We start from the raw sequence: 22746 nt of genomic DNA on the forward strand, positions 1-22746 counted from the left end.
ATAAACGAGATTTTGATACTTATTTTGATTTTGAAAAAAAAAAAATTTGTGGCTGTTCGCAGTAAAACATTGTTTTAATTCGCTGTTCAAAACTAATTTAAAGAATAAAAGTGCATGCAAGCTATATATCTACAAAAGTTTATTTTGTTTTTTTAACCATGTTTTTAAATTTGACGAGAAATGTGAGAAATTGCAACAGATTCATAATGCCGAATTGGTTGGGATTGTTGTTATTATACATTCTGAAAACCGAATAGTTCTAAACTAATGTTATTCTGATAACAATAGCTCTAATTAAACATAAGAACATTTATATTCATATTTTCATGTTTTTCTTAATTCGTTCTGGAATAAAAATTAAAGAACGCGTGTTTATACTGTGCTATCGCTGATTCTACAGGCTGCTGCTGCTGCTGCTGCTTCTAGTAATACTAACTTCATTTGACCAAATTCGAGAAATAGAAACAATTTTTTTTTCGGGTAGGTCCTTTTAAATTATCAATTACCGCGGTCCTACTCAACATAAAATAATACTTTTAATTGATAAAGATAGTAAAAATATTGATTTACTTACTACTGGGTGTCCGAAGAATTTTTTTTTCAAAATGTTCGATACTCGTCATATTAAAGTCTTATTTTTAACACGACAAAAAAAAGAAATGCTCAAAAATATTTCGGACACTTGACAGTATTAAGATTAACACCTCTACTGATTGGTTCCCAAATTTCATGACGAAATTCTTCATACAATCACGGTACGGACCTTTAGAAAACAGGGGGGGGTCATTACAAAACCTTACCGAAAACGCCATTTTATGACGTTCACATTTTTATCACTTTATTTGCTTAAAACTCTTAAAATATATAATGTACATTCATATTTATTAATTCATTTGAAAGTATATTCATTTCCGAACAAAACAGTAGTAATTTGAAGACTTGAAGTGCTTTGGTTTAAAAATATGGCTATTTTAGTAGAACTACCTTGAAATCTGTGATTATCCAAAGCGTTTTTTCGTCCGTGTGTATTACTACTTTAATACCAATTTTTATACCTTTTAAAGTGGACATGCGCTAAGAACAGTTCACACACAGAAGAGTTCCAAGACCCCTTGTACATTTAACAACAATACACCTTTGGCATAACAGCACAATGGAAACAAATTTACTTGAAAGCAAAAGAACTTTCATTCTCTGATGGTGGATCTGGTAGGGTCCGAAATTAATAGGAAACTAGCGGACCTGTGGAAATTCCACAGGAGACTGATTCCTATGTAATCTATTAATGTTGGCATTCTGTAGATGTTCAGCATAAATGGAGATGCTCTGATATTATTGTAGCTATTTTGTTGAAACTGCAAAAGAATTTATCCAAGCTAGCAGGGACGCCCGGCATAGCCAGGTCATAAAATATGCTTAAATATATTTTAATTCTTGCAGATTTTGTATATATTATTATAGAGTTAATGTTCTATTGATTTTTATGTATTATAAAGCTACGATTTCAAAAACAAAAAATATATCTATATGACTTGGATTCATCAGCTGGAATTGAATTGAAACTGAATCCCAAACTTATGAAATATATATTAGTCCTCACGTGAAAGAGCAGGACACAAAATGTTTTAAATAATAATAATAATAATAATAGAATAACAATAACAAAGACTTGGCGAGGACTACTATTGAGCGTAACCAGTTATATAGTCCTTTTGAAATTTTCATCTCTGTTTTTCTCGTTATCTACTGAATATTTTTAATGAAACCTATATGAAATATGTTCCTTATTAAATTAAGAAACAAAAACCGTCCCCTCGTGACTACGACCGGTTCTATGCATGCGTTAGATGACGTCATGACCTGATTTACTTTAAATAGTTGGAGAACTGACTAAATTTCATGTACGTCGCGTTAGCTCAGTTAGCGCGTTGGTTCATTATCTAAACGTTTTGGGTTCGAATCGTGGTGTGAGATGTCTTTTTTTTTTTTTCCGATTTTTTAAATTTAAATATTGAACCAGTGTTATTTAAGCCATTTTTCACGTAACGCTCGTGTTTTGTTTTTTTTTACTTCACTTATCCACCCCCGACCACACACCCAAAAACACAAGAGTACCCACTGATTTTTTAAATTTTATTATCGAAACAGGCTTATTTAAACCATTTTTCACGTTTTTTTTTTTTTTAATGTTCGTTTTTCTGTTTTCTTTTTTGTTTTTTCAATTTTTACATTTAACGTCGTTTGTTTGCCTTACGTTAGTTTTTTTTTTCCTCGATGTTTTGATTCCACCCCTCCCCCCCGCTTAAGTTTTAACATTCGTTTTTATGTTTTCATTTGCTGAATAGCTATTGCTTACGTCGTCATCGTCGTAACGCTCTACGACTTCCATGTGGGCACCTGTCAATTTTGTTCTTACTCTTTCAGTAACTCATTCTGGCTGGCTGAACGGTTCATGTTTTTTTCACATTTTATTTTCAAACTTCGCCTCAGGGCTTCGGGTTCGATCCTACCCCAAGGTTTCTTTTTTATTTAAGAGCACACACACCTCAAAACACTCGGGAAACGCCGGGTACCCCTGCTAGTCTATATATATATAAAAGGCAAAATGTGCGCACAAGAGGTTTTGTATGTCCAAGAAAGGCTTTTTCCGCCGGGGTTACAGGGGGGGGGGAGTACTATCATTTAGAAGTGTTTATATACGCCCTAGATAATAATATCTAGAATTTGCGAACACGCGTCATGTCTAGATTTGTTTACAGCGACTTTTACAAAATTATTGCTATTTTGGCTTCTCGCATGTTGATTCGGCTTTTTCGTATAAAAGCAAAACTGATCTGAAGCGAAGGTGGGGTTCCCGGCACGAAAGCCAGGAACGTCCAGAAAGCAATGGGCGTTTGATCAATGTAGGGGAAACTCCTTATCAGAAATTGTTATTCATATGGACTTTCTCCTCTTTAAGGGGAGCTAGTTTACCCCCAACATTTTGGCGAAACAAAAAGTTGGGAAACGAAACCAGAAAAACTGTCTCGCAGTAAATGTTCACTGCGGGACTTCTATGGCGTGATCATTAAAATTGACCACCTATCAATTCAACTTTTTAATTGTTAAAATTAAACTTTGTTTAGTTACTCTCCCTTCGTGGGCGAGATGTCAGGTTTTTCCACCTTCACCTCAATGTTCCGGGTTTGCTCCTACCTACTTAACCCCGCCCCTCTCCCCAACACACACCTACAAACACCTGGGCAACGCCGGGTACCCCCACTAGTTCTATAAAAAAGGGAATATATCAATATTCATCAATAGTTGCTTCCCTTTTCATGAAAATAAAAAAGAACAAAAAAACAAGTTTCAAGTAAAAACGCATTCAGGTGATGTAAGGTGGCTACAGTTACTGTATAATTAAACAGTTCAATTTTCAACCATGATGACCTAAAGATGTACTTAAACTGCGTGAGTAGCGAATGTAAAGAAGTGATATAAATTGAAATAAATTTATGCTTTTTAATCCTCTCAAATCACACCCAGCGTTTTCAGGAATGAATGAGAACTTCTGTGCATTCTCTGTTAAACTTTCCAAGATTTTGTTTTATTTTATAACTAGCGGGGGTGCCCAGCGTTGTCCGGGTGTTTGGATGTGTATGTTAAGGAAAAAAAAAGAAGTGATAGTGGGCAGGCAGGCTCGAACCACAGCCACTGAGATATAGAAGGCCTGTTAACTGAAAAATGCCTGCTGGCAATGTAGGTAAGATTTATCAAACTGTTACTGTTGATACTATATGACAGCATTTTTAAATTTTTAAAAAGAGCATTAAAACATGTTAAGAAAGAAAAGAAAGGAACTCAATTCGATCAATAATCAAACTGAACTTTGTTCAATATAAATAATATCTATGTAAAATTACGTAATGTTAAAGCAATATACAATCTAATACTGATAAAACTGAATTATGAATTTAGGGAACAAACAATTAAAGAAACATAAAACCAACAATTCTTGACCTTTGGGACAAGATCACAGTGTAGTAGTATCTGTTCTGATGCTACAATTCACCTTTTCTGTCCTCGGCCGATGGAGGAGAAATCTTTCATGACTAGGACAATTTTTATTTTTGTTCCTATCCAGAGTGCCCCTTATTGGGAGCTGGATTTTTCCCACAAGATTATATGTTGAAATATTTAAATAACTATTATTTTTAATACAGAAATTATATTTAAAGTTTTCGTTTTCTGTTCTATGTTCATTTTTTTCCAGGTTTTTCATTAAAATGTGTAGCGTATTTTCATCAGTTACATGGTTAGGAATCTTATACTCCGCTGTAGTCTTCATTTTCATATTGGTGCAGAATACATGAATACGAAAATGAAGTTCACATAACTACTAAAAGACAATCATACCATAATGTGAACATTGGTTAAAAACTAAGAAAATATAGTAAACATCTATGTTATTAAATCAGGGTGGTGGTGAATTTGGGAGAGGACACGATTATTATTTCACTCGCTAGTTGTTGTCTCACAGGCCATCATCAGTGATTGCTCATTGGCAGTAACCTTTGGTATTCGCTGGAGACCGAGTGACAACAAGTCTCACCAGATTTCCAATGTTCTCCACCTCTTGACCACTCGTGCAGATGATTGCACGTAACAGCCATTTGTCATTTATTTCTCGTTGGGATCTCTCGTTGGTAATTAAATTTGATTCATACTTTATTCCGTGCTTGTTTTTATTTTATTTTCATTTGGTTTTAATTTATTTTTATTATATTTTCCACACTAATATTTTTTGTTACATTTATTTTTTCATACCTATTCAAATAATGCTTTTGGCCTTTTCTTTCTTTTTTTTTTTTTTTTTTTTTTTGCCTGAAGTAGTACCTTCAAAAAAGTTTTTGTGATTAAATAAACCAATGAAAACCTTTTGTGTATGTGCTTTTTAGGGAACAACCATTAAATTAAAACCCGTTTACGCAGTGTCTACATTTCCCGTGAAGTACCTTTTTGTTAGTCCCCTGATTTATTGGAGAGGGACCTATGTTTTCAGTGGTATCCGTGCGTCCGTTAGTCTGGACTATTGTCAAATAACCATCCATTAATTTTCCTGAAATTTTGCCACAAGTTGTATTTCATTAAATAGATGTGCATAGTAAAAAAAATTTTTTTTATAAAGATTCCCGTTGTGCCCCCAAGAGCTCAAGAGGTCAAAAAATGCCCCAAAATGGTAAAAAATGACATATTTTGCCCCATAATTTTTTATCCATCCATTAGATTTTTTTAAAACTTAGCCAAAATGTGGAGCCCATTAATCCAGTATGGGTGACCCTGACAAAATTCTGGTTCACATCCCTAGAGACTTTCAGTGCTAAAAACACCTTTTTGTGGCTCTTTTTTTCATATCTCAACAAAAACTTGATATGTTTGACTATATACTGAGTTTTCACGGTGGTCAACTCCGATATACATGTGTTAAGGCCTGAAACTGCACCGTTATCAATTTACACTGGGATTCGGCGTCTCCGAGGGTTCAAAAGAGGTGAAAATGCTCCAAAATGACTAAAAATGACACTTTTTGCTCTATAGCGTTTGATCCATCCATTAGATTTTCCTGAAACTTGGCTAAAATGTGGAGGCCATTGTTTTTAATATAAATTCAATATGCAAAATTCTGATTCGCATCCCTCTGGGACTTTTAGGGCTAAAAAACATGCCTTTTTGGAGTTCTTTTTTCATATTACTCGAGAACTTGATATGTATGTCTATATAGTAGTTTTCCATAGTGCTGAATTCAAATATACATGTCTTAAGGTGTAAAATTGCATCGTTTGTCTGTTTTCACTGGGATTTGGTGTTCCCAGGAGCCCAAAACGGATTACAAATGCCCCAAAATTGCAAAAAAGAAAGAAAAAAAAAAAAAAGGCACTTTTTACCCCATAACGTTTGCTCCATCCATTAGATTTTTCGAAAACTTGGCCCTTCACACTTCTCACATTCATCATTTTTTCACTATTTTTTGTGGCGTCATCTCACATGCAGCACAAGAGGGGGACCACGCATGCGCGGCTTGTTATTATAATAATAATAATTCTTGTGCAATGTACGCACCATGCTATATTTTAGATAAGATTTTCAAGTTAAACTAAATTTTTATATCTTTTTTTTTTTTTTTTTTTTTTTTTTTTAATTGTTAGGTTTAAGTGTTAGAATAGTTAGAAAGCGCTCTCCCCCTCCTGTTAAGAATGGCTTTCTAAATAACGTTATTATTTCAGCATGGTGCGTAGATAAAACACAAGAAAATATGTTAAAATTTAATTGTACTCTTTATTTTTAGTTCCTATAAAAACTTTAATTAAAACTGATTAATTAATGAATTTTTAAGATGAATTTGTGTTTGCATGCCTCAGGAGAGAATAAAGAATTTCCTATTTCATTTCCCATTTCAGTCATGTATGTAAATTATTTACAGATAAAATGTTATAAAACAAACAAACAAACAAACAAAAACTTTTAAGTTTTAAATATATTTCAAAGAAAAAAATTACGCCTGATGCTAAAATATTAAATTCATCAATCGTTTTAGTTAACAAAAAACAAAACAACACAAATAAAACAAAGACTATTGTGAAAAATGCCTTTAACTCTAAAATATTTGGAAATACTCAATGAAAAGTTTAATTTATTATTAAAAGAACGGACTGAAAAATATTCTCATCTCAAAATTGTTTGTTTTGCAGTTTAAAAAAATAAATAAAATGAAAAACCATCCACTTACCATTATATTTTGTTAGATTAAAATTATCCCAATGTGCAATTACAATAATTGTAATAATAATCTAAATGGAGAATTGTTTTTTCTCTTTAGGAAAATAAAAATCATAATTACAACAGCCGAAATATATAGCAACGAAAAATATTTTTTATGGCCACATGGTTGAACACTGGAAACTTTAGGCATCTTTGTGCCTTTACCTACATGTTGATCTGGTAATGACATCACGCTGTCTTGTTCACTGGCTTGCTCTTTTGGTAGCCGTGCTCGAACCCGAAGCCTTGATAGGAAGGTTGAAAAGAAAGTAAAAGAAAACATGACATTTTATCACTCAGCCACGACGAGACAGGAAGTGAAAGTGTTATAATTTAGCGATCAAAAAGTTGTCATGCAGAAAGTGAAAGTTAAGTGAATGAGTTAGCACAGGCGATTACTCACTTAAGTTTTTAGCTTCCAGTCCCCCCCCCAGAGGAGGGGGGCTCTGACAGTGTTTTAATGAATAGCAATTGTCTGATATGAAGGGTATTCCCCACCGTGGTCAAAGCTGATTGCCTTTCAAGACCATGAAGGCCAGGGAATCGCGTTTATTACAAATTTCAGTTTCGCTTTTATACAAAAAACACCAAACACGCGACAGGATGGAATAGCGCAAATTTTATAAAAGTCGATCAAAATAAATCTAGCAACAACGTCCTTTTGCACATCGTAGATATTATGATCTAGGGGTATATAAAAAGTTCTAAGACATAGTACCCCCCCCCCCACCCCACCAAAAAAAAAGCCTTTGCTGGGCATAAAAAAATGTGCGCGCCCGTTTTGTCTTTTCTATAGATCATTTTTATATCATAAAGTAAAACGTCATTTTTTATTTATGTTAAGTGCAGAAAAAAAATTTAAAGAAACCCAAGACAATGTTGTGTTCTTTTGATCAAATTGATGTATACTTATCCAGGTATCAGGTTGACAAGAAAGTTCTTGCATTTTTTAACTTTAAAATTCAGATGAACATATCTTGGCTCAAACAAAAAATTTATTGATCGAAATAAGCATCACCAGAATCAACACTTTTGCCAACGCAAAACAAATGTATTTATGCAAATAATGTAAAAAATCTTACGTTCTGATAGCGATGAAGTCTCTGAAGGCATTTTTGATATCACTTGGGTTTTTGAAGCATTTTTCACGCAAAAGTTGTTGAGGTGCTTTAAAAAGTGGTAGTCAGTAGGTGAGAGGTCTGGAGAGTATGGCGGATGAGGCAAAGTTTCATAGCCCGATTCGTTCGACTTTTGTAGCGTCAGTTTAGCAATGTGCGGTTGAGCATTGTCGTGGAGGAAATTGGGTCTTTTCTGTTGCTGGGTGTTTTTGTTGAAGTTTCTAATGCATTTAATTCATTTGTTGACAATACTTTTCTGCTGTAATGGTTTTGGTGAAATTCCAAAAATTAATGGATGAGACCAGTCGCAGATCAGCAAATATTCAGCATGACCTTCTTTTGGTGCAACTCTGGCTTTAAGAAGTTTGTGGCACTTCGTCGGCATCTAAACACTGAGCTGTGCAGAGCATTAGTCACATAATGTGACGCTCGGGCAACAATTTTGTGATGTCCTTTCTTTGAATAGTTTCTGATTGGAAGATCGTATGGCTCTAAAAATTCACACAGGTAAGTTTTTTTGACTGAAGGAATCCAAAAATGGCATCAGATTTTCTCCAAAATCAAGCCGTATACAGATATTATTGGACGACGCAAGACATACAGTTGGCTGCAGATTGATGATACATGATTTATTGTCATCAAGAAAATTCTTTGTGTTGTATCCCCAACAACATGTACCGAAGAACATACACAATAACTGACCAAGAATATCAAAAAACCATTTCTGCATTTCAATGGCATAAAGAACACAACAGCATTTTTGGATTCCTTGGGTCAAAAAAGCTTGTGTGAATTTTTAGAGCCATACGATCTTCCAATCAGAAAATATTCAAAGAAAGGACATCACAAAATTGTTGCCCGGGCGTCACATTATGTGACTAATGCCAAAATAAAAAATGCTCTTAATCTGGAACCACTTGGAGTTATGTGCTCAAATTTTCAGGATTTCTTAGTTCCTATATTATCTCTCTGCAGTGCAAACTACAGCCAGATCTGGGGATATGGGTTTCAAAATCCCATATTTTTGGATGATTTGACACCGAATGAACCTTGAGTCTAAAAGAAATACTCATTTTTAATTTTCGTCTGTTCAAGTATATTTAAAAAAATATTGGTCCAAAAATAAGTGAAATTGCAAGTTGAATGAATTTATCAATGTTGCATTATAATAGTGACAAGCTGGAAATACTAATATTTTGTAACTTCAGGTATTTATAATTTTTTAGTTAAAAAAACATTCGTGCTAACATTTTAAATGAAAACCCTTTTTTTTTGCAATTTTAGTGAATGCAGCTGACAACAAACAAAGAGATCCAAAGATGAACACCATCAAAATTGACATTGACCCGTAAGTAATTGCTCTTTCTTCACACTGCCCTGGGGATGTATCAAGGATATCAGAATCGTTTTCTCCAAATTCAAATGCTCCCTCTGATTTCTGTGTGTACTTATAAAATTGGTAAGATATGAACCCACATTTTAACTCGTGCCAACTATTGTAACACAGGAAGGGGAAGGATTCAATACTCTCATCACCGCCTGGGCAACCAGCAGTTAAATCGGTTTAAAATCATGCATGTTTTTTCTTGTCTTGATTCTTGCACCTCTAGTGCTTCTTCTGAAAAGAACAATCTTTCTTTTGGAAGCCTGGTGTAGCATCTACAAAGTTAATAAAGAACATATTCTTAATCCGTTAGTGGTTGAATTAAGGGAAACTTGTAGATGTAAATGTAGTTTTTTTTTTGTGTCCCATTAATGGTGAGTAATAAGTTAATAGAAGAGGATTGTGTAGGTGAATGTCCTTTTTAGAGATGCAGAGTGTTGTTCAAAGGAGACTATCACAACCACATCCATCTGCAATGTTATCCCATGCCAAGCTAATGTTATCACACCTCTCATTTATCTGTCATTTCACATTTATCATTCCCATGCTAGTGATTGTCTCAAAGTTTAACAAAACACATGAAAAAATTCAAATGGCTTCAAATATCTCAATAATGGCATATATAGAAAGAACTTGATGATCTAAGAAAGAATCTATAAAAAAAATTTTTTTTTAATCTGACTAAAAATACAGAAGTTATGACTATTTTTGTGCCTTGTACATTTTGATAATTTCCCCAGTTTTTAAGAACATAATTTCTTTTTACATTACTTTTTCAATAAGTGTTATATCTTTATTGAAATACAAGATTTAGCAATGAAATTTGCCATATAAATGTACATTTTTTACTTTTTTTTTTTTTTACACAAAGATTTTTAGCAAAAAAAAAAATAGTATGCCAGTTTATCTAAATTAAAATGGATTGCTCCTTGTCCTTGACATAAGAATCCCAGGTTACTTGAATGATGTGCTAAAAGGTCACACGAATAGAAAATCAGCTTTAATTTGTTGTACATAGCCTTATAATTACAGTGAGCATGTGATAAGTCATATGACTCTAGTAACTATAAGTGCTATCCAAATAACAACCTCTAGTTAGTTAAGAATTCAGCAAAACTAGGTATATATACATTGGTTCTCTTCCTTCTGTTTAGATAATCCTCTCTGCCAAGCAAATTAAGGAAGATATTTCAAGTTTCGTTGTAACAATTGAATCAAATGTTTTATTTAAAATTAATAAAAAAATATTTTTCTTTTCTTAGAGAACATAATAAAATCAAAATTTGGAATAATGGCAAAGGAATTCCTGTTGTGGAACATAAAACTGAGAAGATGTACGTCCCGACAATGATATTCGGTCATTTACTCACATCTAGTAACTATGATGACTCTGAAAAGAAAGTTACAGGTAAAGATGTTTTTATTTTTTTTGTTTATACTCTTAAATTTACAAATAACTACACTATCCATGACCCGATTTGGTCAGTATTTATAATATATATTATTAAATATTGATTTAAAAACAGTTTGGAATTTTCAAATATTTTCTATTTCCCTATTTTTTCCAAAATCTCTGGCAATTTACAAGATTTGTTGATTCTTCTGGTTCTCTGTTCCCCATTCTTTTATATATATATATATATATATATATATATATATATATACACACTAGCATTTCAGCCCCGCGTTCCAAATACAAGGCTAAAATAACTATGAAATAGTTTAAGGATAATGGGATTAGTGTTCTACAGTGACGTAGCCAGTCACCCGACCTAAATCCCATCTGTAAGGCAGAACAGAGGATATACAACTAAACATTAGTAAATGTGATAAATACTTTTGCATGTGGATAATTTGATTTTTTGTTAATAAATATTTGTCAACAAAGTATATCTTTACTTTTATTTTTAGATAGATAATATCTGTTCAAAGATTGAGTGTAAATTTCATTCAAAATAACTTGATATTTCTTGAGAAATACGAAGAAAAAAAACAATGTACCAAATACTTTTGCTACTCTCTATATCTATCTATCTATCTATATATACATATATATATATATCTATATCTATATAATCAAATTATCCACATGCAAAAGTATTTATCACATTTACTAATGTTTAGTTGTATATCCTGTTCTGCCTTACAGATGGGATTTAGGTCGGGTGACTGGCTACGCCACTGTCGAACTAATCCCATTATCCTTAAACTATTTCATAGTTATTTTAGCCTTGTATTTAGAATCATCATCTTGCTGGGAGATAAAGTCATGGCCCAATCCTAAATCTCTTGCATTCATGTTGACAAAATCTTTGTGTATTTTGCTGCATTTATTTTCTCTTCTATAAATTTCCATTCCTCCAACTCCATTTGCAGAAAAGCAGCCCCTAAATCACACTTTCATCTCCAAATATTATAGTGGGAATGGTATTAGATGATTTAAATTGTGCCCTTTTTCCTCCATACATAGATGCGCATGCTTCTTCCGAAAAGCTCAAATTTTGTTTCATCTGACCAAATAACTTTGTTCCAGAAGTCATCTGATTGATATTGATATTTATAAACAAATCATCTTTCCCATGTCTAGGATCCAACAATGGAGTCTTTCTCGGTGATCTAGAATATGGGCCTGTACGATTCAATGATGTCTTGATTGTGTTTTTGCTTACTTCAATACTTGCTTCTTACAAATCCTTCTGGATTTCTGAACGCGTCAGAAATCGTTCTTCACGTTACAAGCAATGTTACAAGCAGTAACATTAAATTTACGTGACCGACCACTTAGATTATTTTTGGTATTACCACTTGTTGTTTTCCCCTTTCTCACAACAGCTGCAACTGTACTCGCCACCAAATTTAGTTCTGAACCTATTTTCCTGTATCCCTTTCCATCTTTGTACCTTGCTATGATTTTCTTGCACATATCATTAGTCAATTCCTTTGTTTTAACCATTTTAAAACAGAAATGAGAGGCAATCTGCGCAGTGTGTGAGAGCTGTTATCAACTGATCTGTAAGGAGTCGGAACCCTGGAGTGCCTTCTGATTGCTGAAATATTGAAGCAAGATTAAATGACTGCTTTAGAATGACCTTTCTGGTTGGTTAAAATATAACAAGATTAAATGACTGCTTAAGAATGAAATTTGATTGTGTTAAATACTTGCATATGGGCAATTTGTTTTTTTTGTTAATAAATATGTCAACTAAGTATATCTTTATTTCCCTTTAATTTTAGATAGATAGAATCTCTTCAAAGATTGAGTGTACATTTCATTCAAATTAATTTTATATTTGAGAAATAATAATTAAAAAAAAAAAACAATGTACCAAATAATTTTGCTGCCCACTATATACACACACGTTACTTTGGAATTGTCTGTTACTTCTTTTAAAGCTAAGCTACAATTATTTTAGTACTTTTAGAAGTATTCTTACAAATAATGTTAATATATTACAAACTAATGTCAAAATGATTTATGTAATTGAACTTTACCTTTTTCTCAACCCCAATTCTTGTCCTTCCAACCACGCCATCTCTCTCACTATGCATTACCTCCTCTGTCCTCTTCTCTTTCACTCTCCCACTATCTTGACCCCCACCCCCTGCCATTTTGTTTTTCTTTCTTATTTTTATTAAAGAAAGGAAGAGTGATTAACATTGATGATAAATCCTTTTATATTTTTTCTTCCCCATTGTCTCTATTAAATCCCTTTTTATGTTCTCTTGTAGGTGGCCGTAACGGATATGGTGCTAAACTATGTAACATCTTCAGCACCAAATTTATTGTTGAAACATCTTGCGGAGAATACAAAAGAGCATTTAAACAGGTATCTTAATATAACGACATAAAAAAAATTTTTCCTCCAAAGTAAATTGAATTGTTTCTTACTTCTTCACAAATTGTACCCAAGCAATAAAAAAAATTATTTTTATTACTTCAGTTGCTACACTCGTCTTGAATTCTTGTATCTCTTGTGTCTCTTCTTATTGTTATCACATGGCATTGCATTTATGCTTTGAAAAATTACAAATGGATTTGCTATTTAATTATTGAAAAAGTTAATGTTGTTTAGAAAAAAAAACATGACAGATCTAAATAAAATCTAAATAAAATAACAAAATGATTGTAGATGTACTTATGCGTTATAAATATTAGTGTATACCAAAACCTACAGAAAATTATCATAGAATTTTAATAAATAATAGAATTAATTTACCATTTGGAGTCAACGAACTTCAAGTGGCATTAGCATCAAACCAACCTGTCGTAGATTATATCCCTTTTTCATATATAAAGAAATCGGGTCATCTCGCTGTATTTAATTTTTTTTATTAATATTCGACTCAGTAATTTTTGGTGTACATTAATATTTAAAACGGATAAGTATATGCATACATTTTGCTGTTATTTTGTTTGGATTTGCCACGTTTCATGTGTACTTCAATATGAATAAGCACTAATGTCAGCTTTTGTCGATTTGTGATTATTGAGGGGGGGGGCTTAAACTTGATAGTAATTATAACTTTTCAGAATGAGAAAATATGAAATGATTGGGGGCTAAAATGGCTTGGAAATCGGGTATCATTTTATATTAAATCTGAAACTGTCCTCTCCACATTCTGAATTTTTTTTCATAAAGATTTTTTTATATTGATTTAATTTTTCTTTTAGATTGTACGCATATAATTGCCTTAAAAATAAAATCTTTAAGTGGTGGCTAGGAATACAGTTTGAAAGTCAAACTGTAAAACTTTAGAAAAACCGGTATTTCTCGAAGGATTCACACAACCACAGAACCACAAAACTTTTTGGTAGTACATTTATTTATTGAAGGATATTCATGTCAAAAAGCCTTTTTTTTTTCCTCCACGAATAAAATGGTATGTAAATGTTTGTTTACATTTAATCATATATATATTATGAAGTATATTTTTCTGATTATCAAATTATTCTACTGAAACATTTAAGTATATTTTCAACATTGAAATATAAAAAAAATCATGTCTTCTTTATAAGCTGCTGTTACTGTCAATGAAAGTTTATTTGACTATTTCAGTAACATTTTATTGAGGCATACCTTTTTATGAATTTTAACACGTTTTTAAACATATTTATAATTCCCTCCACCCCATTCAAAATCTTTCATGAAATGCTGAAATTCGTTTTGTAAAGAAAATTTACTCCACCACACAGCAATTGAATTTTAATAATTGAATATGGCCAAACTATAAGGGATTCTTTCCTTGATTTTTTTTTTTTTTTAAACTTAATTTTCATTTGTTTATTTTATTTTTAAAGCCAAATTTGATCAAATTCCTACAATTCATGCTTTAGAATAGTTGAACATGTCACGCTCTGGACCAAAATCTAAAAATAAAAATGGTTTTACAATATTTCCCCTTAATGACATTTTTTTAAGCACTTAGGAATACCAATTTTATTGATTCATTTTTTTTTTTTTTTTTCATTTTTTTTTTCTTTTCTGTCAGACGTGGACAAATAACATGTTGAAGGCATCCGAGCCGATCTTAACAGAATCTCGAGCTGACGATTTTACTGCAATTACTTTCTGGCCAGATTTGCCAAAGTTTGGCATGACTAGCCTGGACAAAGATATTGTGGCCTTGTTTACTCGACGAGCCTATGATATTGCTGCTTCAACTAGAGGTGTAAGAGTTATGCTTAATGGCAAAAAAGTCCCAGTAAGTTGACTCATTTTTTTTTTTTCTTCTTTTTACTTGCTTGTTTTAAAAAAAATTATTATATTCCTTTTCTTTTTACTCTGTTTTTCCTTTTTATTCTTTGCTTTTGCTTTAGTTTTTCTTTAAAAAAATATTTTTCTCTTTTCAGGTGAAAAACTTCAAAGATTATGTGGATCTTCATATCAAAGATAAAGTTGACGATGCAGGCCAACCTCTGAAAGTTGTATATGAACAAGTATCAGAGAGGTGGGAAGTTGCAGTCACCATTAGTGACCAAGGCTTTCAACAGGCCAGTTTTGTCAACAGTATTGCTACAACCAAGGTGAGTAATTTCATTTTAACTCTCGATCTTTGTTAGTAGAGGGATGGGGGTGCAGAAAAGTTTTATTTTATTTTCGCTTTGTCATGATGCACGTCTTACAACAATAAAGCATTGACTAACAAATTATAAATTACCTTCAATCCTCACTACAGCTGATTCTAAGAATAAAATAAAAATTATTAAACACTTCTATCTGGTCATGGCTGACAGAATAAGAACAATCTACTCCCACCCCTGAATTAAATAAAAGGTTCAGGTTGAAAATCATTATAGATTCCAGAGTTATACAAAATGTGCCTGAAAAAAGATGATCGATTACATTGTCCAAAACATTGTAAGAATAATGAGAATGCAAGTGTCACTGTAGTCTATTGACAGCTTTATTAATACTGATAATAATAATTCAGAACTAAATCTATGACCATTAATACATAACTTTATCAAACCTTTTGAACTGATTCATTTCAATGATATTCCTTAATCAAAAATAATTTTCTCATTTTCTTCCTCCCTTCATTTCATCTTATTTTTATCCGACTCTACCTCATTCCACCTTCATTTTTCTAAAACACACTTTTCTTTCCATTCTTTATAGGGTGGACGCCATGTTGACCATGTCGCTGATCCTTTGGTGAACAAAATAATTGAAATTGTTAAAAAGAAGAACAAGGGAGGCTTGAATATCAAACCTTTCCAGGTAAGTTTACAGAAGCATTTCTACTTTTTCTAATGTCCTTTGTAGTATCCAAGCATTATATATAGACTTGGGATAAAAAAAAAAAAAAATTTAGCTTAATTTTTTTTTTCATTTCCCATTAGGACAAATTGGACAAGTTTATTGACATGCAATCACATTAAAAAAAAAAAATAAAATAAATTGAAAAGTTTAATTTTTTGTAAAAGAAAAAAATTGGACTTATTTAGTATTTAAAATTACATTTCGATAAAAGAAATTCCTTTTCAAATATATGATTCTTAATATGAACATATTTGCTTTAACGTCTGTTTTATGTGCTGGCATGTGTTGGACAGCTTTTCAAAATTGATTTCCAAACTAACCTAGTAGGTCTTTATACATTCCTCTTTGTTTCAAGTCCAGTTTCATCACTTTTACCAGGTTTTACTTGACTTTGCCTTGTGAACTGGACTTGCTACTGCAACTGTTCTACATTTACTCACCAAAGAACTCTTCTTATCCATTCTGTCAACATCAAAGTCTCCTGTTTCTCTATATTGTTCAGATATGCAGACTTGCAGTACACATCAGTTATATCGCTCTTATATCATTTCTTACCATGTCACGTGGAAGGAAGTGAAAGATAAATGAAGATTTAGCCAGAGATTGGCTAGCTTTCAGGTCAGTTTCTACAAACCATCTAACGTCCACATGTCACCCTTCTCTGTAGGGCATTAGAATACACTGATTGCCTCCATGCAGAGAGTAAAAGTCCCTCAATGGGGTCACCTGTTGACTGTGGGTAGCAACCCGTAATGCCTAAGGATAGAATCCTGGTGGTTGAGCAGATCATATTCAGGGCCCTATTAGGTCATAAGATGCAACACACCACTTTGGCCCTTACTTGGTCTAAGATGGGCAGTTGGATAGGCCAATCAATTGGTTGGTCATGAATAACATTAATCAGACAAACACAAGAATTCACACTCCTCACATTAGACAATCAACTGATTTAGTAAGCGTTAATATGATTAATTTATGTACATTTATTGTAATTTTAAAAATTTGGGGTGGAAAATGAATTTCTCCACGTTTAAAAAATAAAACAAAGAGAGCTGATATGGAACATGAATTATCCAAACAATTAATAAAATGTCCTTTTGCAAAACAGTATGAAAATTAACCTTTCAACTAAATTGAAGTAGGGTTTTTTATGCTAATGCAAAAAATGAACTCAATTTTCCAATTATTCATTTAGATAAATGATAATTGCACTTACAATAGTTTATTACAATTTCAGTGAGTGTGTGTGTGTGTATATATATATATATATATATATATATATATATATATATATTTGCACACACACACACACACACACTGTAGAATTCACAAAAATCAGTTCAGTCATGATTTTTATTTCATATTCAATTTTTTTTTTCATAAGTGCACGTTTTATTGTACATATAGCTGAAACTCCCATCACACAAATCATCAGAGACTGATAAATATTAAAGATAGTTACAAATAAGGGAATAGAATGAAGTAAAAAAGGTTACTTAAAGAAGGGAATAATGTAAATTCTAGAAATTTGAAAACACTGAGCAATTCAAGGAAAGATACTCCTCAATGGCATGAGGAAAACATTCCACGGCGCCATCATGAATTTAATTAGAGCTAGGATCATTATTGATCAACGATTTTAAAATCTGAAAAAACATAATTTACCAGATTCTATGATTAATCTTTAAGAAATATTAATAGGTGAAGAAATCAAATAAGACATCTTTTATATGCCTTCAGAAAATGGGGAGACATCTTTATTGAGCTTATTTGTAATAATTTTGATTATTTTATGAAGAATATATTCAAGATATATATATATAATCAGTTTTACAAGTTGTAAGTCTGTTGCCGATTGATGTTTTTTCTTTTTCTTTTCAGATCAAAAGTCATATGTGGCTGTTTGTAAATTGCCTCATTGAAAATCCGTCATTTGATTCTCAAACAAAAGAAAATATGACATTGCAACAAAAAGGATTTGGATCCAAATGTGTTCCATCTGAAAAATTTATTACGGCTGTAAGTAGTTTTCTTTTTCTGCCTTCCCCTTCTTCCCTCCTTTCCTTCCTCTTTTTTATTTAACCATATTCATAAATTGTTTCCAAGATTAATATTTTCAGGCCTTATAACAAAACCTTCCAATTTTGATTGACTTTTTCTACCTTGCAATATTTAAACTCATTTTGTTGCTTTCTCCCTTATTGCAGGTTTCAAAATGCGGAATTGTTGAGAGCGTTATGAGTTGGATGAAGTTCAAAGAGCAAGCCCAACTGCAAAAGAAATGCCATAGCTCAAAACATTCAAAATTGAAGGGGATTCCAAAATTGGATGATGCCAATTTTGCAGGAACAAAGAATTCTCAAAGCTGTACTCTAATCCTAACGGAAGGAGATTCAGCCAAATCATTGGCTGTTGCTGGTCTTGCAATTGTTGGGCGAGATTGTTATGGAGTCTTCCCTTTGAAGGGTAAAGTCCTCAATGTCAGGGAAGCTACTCACAAACAGGTAAACACTTGATTGACTTCCTTTGCAAGATTCAACATTTTCCTTGTGTTGATCTCCAAGTATCAAGACTAATAGCCACTCGAGGATGTTTGTAACAAATGTTTATTAAAGTTAGATTTGAAGCTAACAATGTTTGTAGACCCCAGAAAAGCAATCTTGTGGCAATGTGTTTTACAAATATGAACTTTTTAGAAAGAAACTTGTTACATGGAAATGCTGTGGGGAGGCCATTAAGTGCTTATGCATTATAAGTGAATTTCTAAAAAAATCAATACATTCTAAGTCAATCTACTAGTACGTATGTGTTGTACTGAAATTAATAAAAATTCCCAAAATTACAAGAAATATACTATAAAACAATCAAACTAAAAATAAATGTACTATAAAACAATCAAACTAAAAATAAATGTACTATAAAACAATCAAACTAAAAATAAATGTACTATAAAACAATCAAACTAAAAATAAATGTACTATAAAACAATCAAACTAAAAATAAATGTACAATAAAACAATCAAACTAAAAGTAAATGTACTATAAAACAATCAAACTAAAAATAAATGTACTATAAAACAATCAAACTAAAAATAAATGTACTATAAAACAATCAAACTAAAAGTAAATGTACAATAAAACAATCAAACTAAAAATAAATGTACTATAAAACAATCAAACTAAAAATAAATGTACTATAAAACAATCAAACTAAAAATAAATGTACTATAAAACAATCAAACTAAAAATAAATGTACTATAAAACAATCAAACTAAAAGTAAATGTACTATAAAACAATCAAACTAAAAATAAATGTACTATAAAACAATCAAACTAAAAGTAAATGTACAATAAAACAATCAAACTAAAAGTAAATGTACTATAAAACAATCAAACTAAAAATAAATATACTATAAAACAATCAAACTAAAAATAAATATACTATAAAACAATCAAACTAAAAATAAATGTACTATAAAACAATCAAACTAAAAATAAATGTACTATAAAACAATCAAACTAAAAATAAATGTACTATAAAACAATCAAACTAAAAATAAATGTACTATAAAACAATCAAACTAAAAATAAATGTACTATAAAACAATCAAACTAAAAATAAATGTACTATAAAACAATCAAACTAAAAATAAATGTACTATAAAACAATCAAACTAAAAATAAATGTACAATAAAACAATCAAACTAAAAATAAATGTACTATAAAACAATCAAACTAAAAATAAATGTACTATAAAACAATCAAACTAAAAATAAATGTACTATAAAACAATCAAACTAAAAATAAATGTACTATAAAACAATCAAACTAAAAATAAATGTACAATAAAACAATCAAACTAAAAATAAATGTACTATAAAACAATCAAACTAAAAATAAATGTACTATAAAACAATCAAACTAAAAATAAATGTACAATAAAACAATCAAACTAAAAATAAATGTACTATAAAACAATCAAACTAAAAATAAATGTACTATAAAACAATCAAACTAAAAATAAATGTACAATAAAACAATCAAACTAAAAATAAATGTACTATAAAACAATCAAACTAAAAATAAATGTACAATAAAACAATCAAACTAAAAATAAATGTACTATAAAACAATCAAACTAAAAATAAATGTACTATAAAACAATCAAACTAAAAATAAATGTACTATAAAACAATCAAACTAAAAATAAATGTACAATAAAACAATCAAACTAAAAATAAATGTACAATAAAACAATCAAACTAAAAATAAATGTACTATAAAACAATCAAACTAAAAATAAATGTACTATAAAACAATCAAACTAAAAATAAATGTACTATAAAACAATCAAACTAAAAATAAATGTACTATAAAACAATCAAACTAAAAATAAATGTACTATAAAACAATCAAACTAAAAATAAATGTACTATAAAACAATCAAACTAAAAATAAATGTACTATAAAACAATCAAACTAAAAATAAATGTACTATAAAACAATCAAACTAAAAATAAATGTACTATAAAACAATCAAACTAAAAATAAATGTACTATAAAACAATCAAACTAAAAATAAATGTACAATAAAACAATCAAACTAAAAATAAATGTACTATAAAACAATCAAACTAAAAATAAATGTACTATAAAACAATCAAACTAAAAATAAATGTACAATAAAACAATCAAACTAAAAATAAATGTACTATAAAACAATCAAACTAAAAATAAATGTACTATAAAACAATCAAACTAAAAATAAATGTACTATAAAACAATCAAACTAAAAATAAATGTACTATAAAACAATCAAACTAAAAATAAATGTACTATAAAACAATCAAACTAAAAGTAAATGTACTATAAAACAATCAAACTAAAAGTAAATGTACTATAAAACAAACAAGTGATATAAATTGATAGTTGTTGTCTTTGATTTTCTCATAAGCTGCCTCGGGCAATGCAGTTTGCTTTCAGTATTCAAGCCTGGAATTTTATCTATATAATTTATAAACTGATTGAACCCTACTAGATTACTTACCTCAAATACTTTTTTGTGACTGACCAAAAGAAGAGAGCTTGTTGCAAGTCTGATTTCAGTATTGACCTTTTTTTTTTCTCTAATTGCCTTCAAACATAACCTGAGTGTTACATTTATCAAATATTTGTAACCAACATAATGAAAAGAATAAAATATTTTTGGGGAACTTGTTTTTGATGAAAGCTTTTTTTTTTTGTGAAACTTCACATATGTAAAATTTTATATCACAAATGAGTTTACATTTTCTGTTCTTTTTTTTTTTTAGATTATGGAAAATGCTGAAATCAATAACTTAGTTAAGATCATGGGTCTCCAATTTAAAGAAAAATATGAAGACATTGAAAAGATCCGCAGTCTTCGTTACGGAAAAATCATGATAATGACTGATCAGGATAACGACGGATCACATATCAAAGGGTTACTTATCAATTTTATTCATCACTTTTGGCCGAGTCTACTCAAACACAATTTGGTAGAAGAGTTCATTACGCCAATTGTTAAGGTAAGTTTTCTTATTGATTTAATATTTGTTGGTTATCATATAAAGAAATCAACATAGAAACCCTTTTCTTCTTGACTGCATTTACTTGGTATTACATGGGTTGATACAAATTAAATGGATGAACAGCTAAAAAAACATAGTTCAAAGTATATTAATTTTACATCCTGTTTCAGGATATCTAGCTTTTTTATACATTGTGCCAGGTGGTGAAAAAAAAATGATTTTAAACTGATAGCAAACATGGCTAAATATAGAAAAAATAAAAAGCTTTTTTTCTTTACCAAATTATAATCAATTTTTTCCTTATATTGATAATGAAGATTGAAACCCAAACTAATGACTAAAATAATATTTACAAAACATATATTAATAATGCATATATTGAAATAGATGGAATTGGCACTAACCCTATGCGGGTTTAATCAGCTTCTTCCAGAGGAAGTTCCATGGGAGTATGAAATTCACAAGTGGTCTCCAGTCGCATTTATATCCTCGTTAGGGGAGATGATGATGTTAGGTTTTATAACACTTGCAGGTAGGTATCGACGTCCTCCTATATACAGTGCGTGGAATTCTCAAATTGATCACCCATTTTAGTAATGACCATGCTCAACATTTCTTAAGGAAAAATGTGATCTGACAGGAACCGGTGTGTCGTGTGATTAAATGCATATATTAATAATACAAATAATAACAATACACATTAATAACAATAATATGTATATTAACAATACATATAACTTTATAATCTATTTTTTGCAGTTTAAATCCATAGATCTAAAGCCTGGTGATGCATTTGAAGCACAGATGGATGCCATAAGTGGAGATCTTTTACTCCGACTCTTTGCAAAGTTTAAAATTAATTTAAAAATTTGCACCTCTTTGAAATGCTAATTATTATTCCTTTGGTCATATATTATCAATAAAAATAGACCATTCCTTTGGTAAAATTGTAGTTTTTTTCTATATTAAAAAGACGAAAATAAAAAAATCTCTATGATGTATGTACCTATGACTGAACGACAATATATTCCAAAAATTATGTAGTCTTATTTTTATATAAGAAAATCAAATTTTACAACCCAAGAGGTGACTTTCTCCCTGACCATATTGGAAAAAAACAAAACAAAA

The 22746-nt window shown here is 30.7% G+C and overlaps 1 protein-coding gene across 6 annotated transcripts in view; it reads left to right on the plus strand.

Annotated features, from left to right (window-relative positions):
• Positions 1-22746, plus strand: part of LOC145263177 (DNA topoisomerase 2-alpha-like) — a 206104-nt gene that overhangs the window by 95533 nt on the left and 87825 nt on the right. For all 6 annotated transcript variants that reach the window (XM_080120216.1, XM_080120220.1, XM_080120218.1 and 3 more), the window contains 9 exons: positions 9201-9264; positions 10563-10708; positions 13030-13127; positions 14791-15003; positions 15152-15325; positions 15921-16022; positions 17946-18083; positions 18272-18568; positions 21379-21615. In XM_080120216.1, coding sequence (XP_079976342.1) covers positions 9201-9264; positions 10563-10708; positions 13030-13127; positions 14791-15003; positions 15152-15325; positions 15921-16022; positions 17946-18083; positions 18272-18568; positions 21379-21615 — 1469 coding nt within the window. The remainder of the gene's footprint in view (positions 1-9200; positions 9265-10562; positions 10709-13029; positions 13128-14790; positions 15004-15151; positions 15326-15920; positions 16023-17945; positions 18084-18271; positions 18569-21378; positions 21616-22746) is intronic.

The sequence above is a fragment of the Euprymna scolopes genome, chromosome 38 (assembly GCF_053919585.1).
Source record: "Euprymna scolopes isolate OS-2025 chromosome 38, ASM5391958v1, whole genome shotgun sequence".
Lineage (NCBI taxonomy): Eukaryota > Metazoa > Mollusca > Cephalopoda > Sepiida > Sepiolidae > Euprymna > Euprymna scolopes.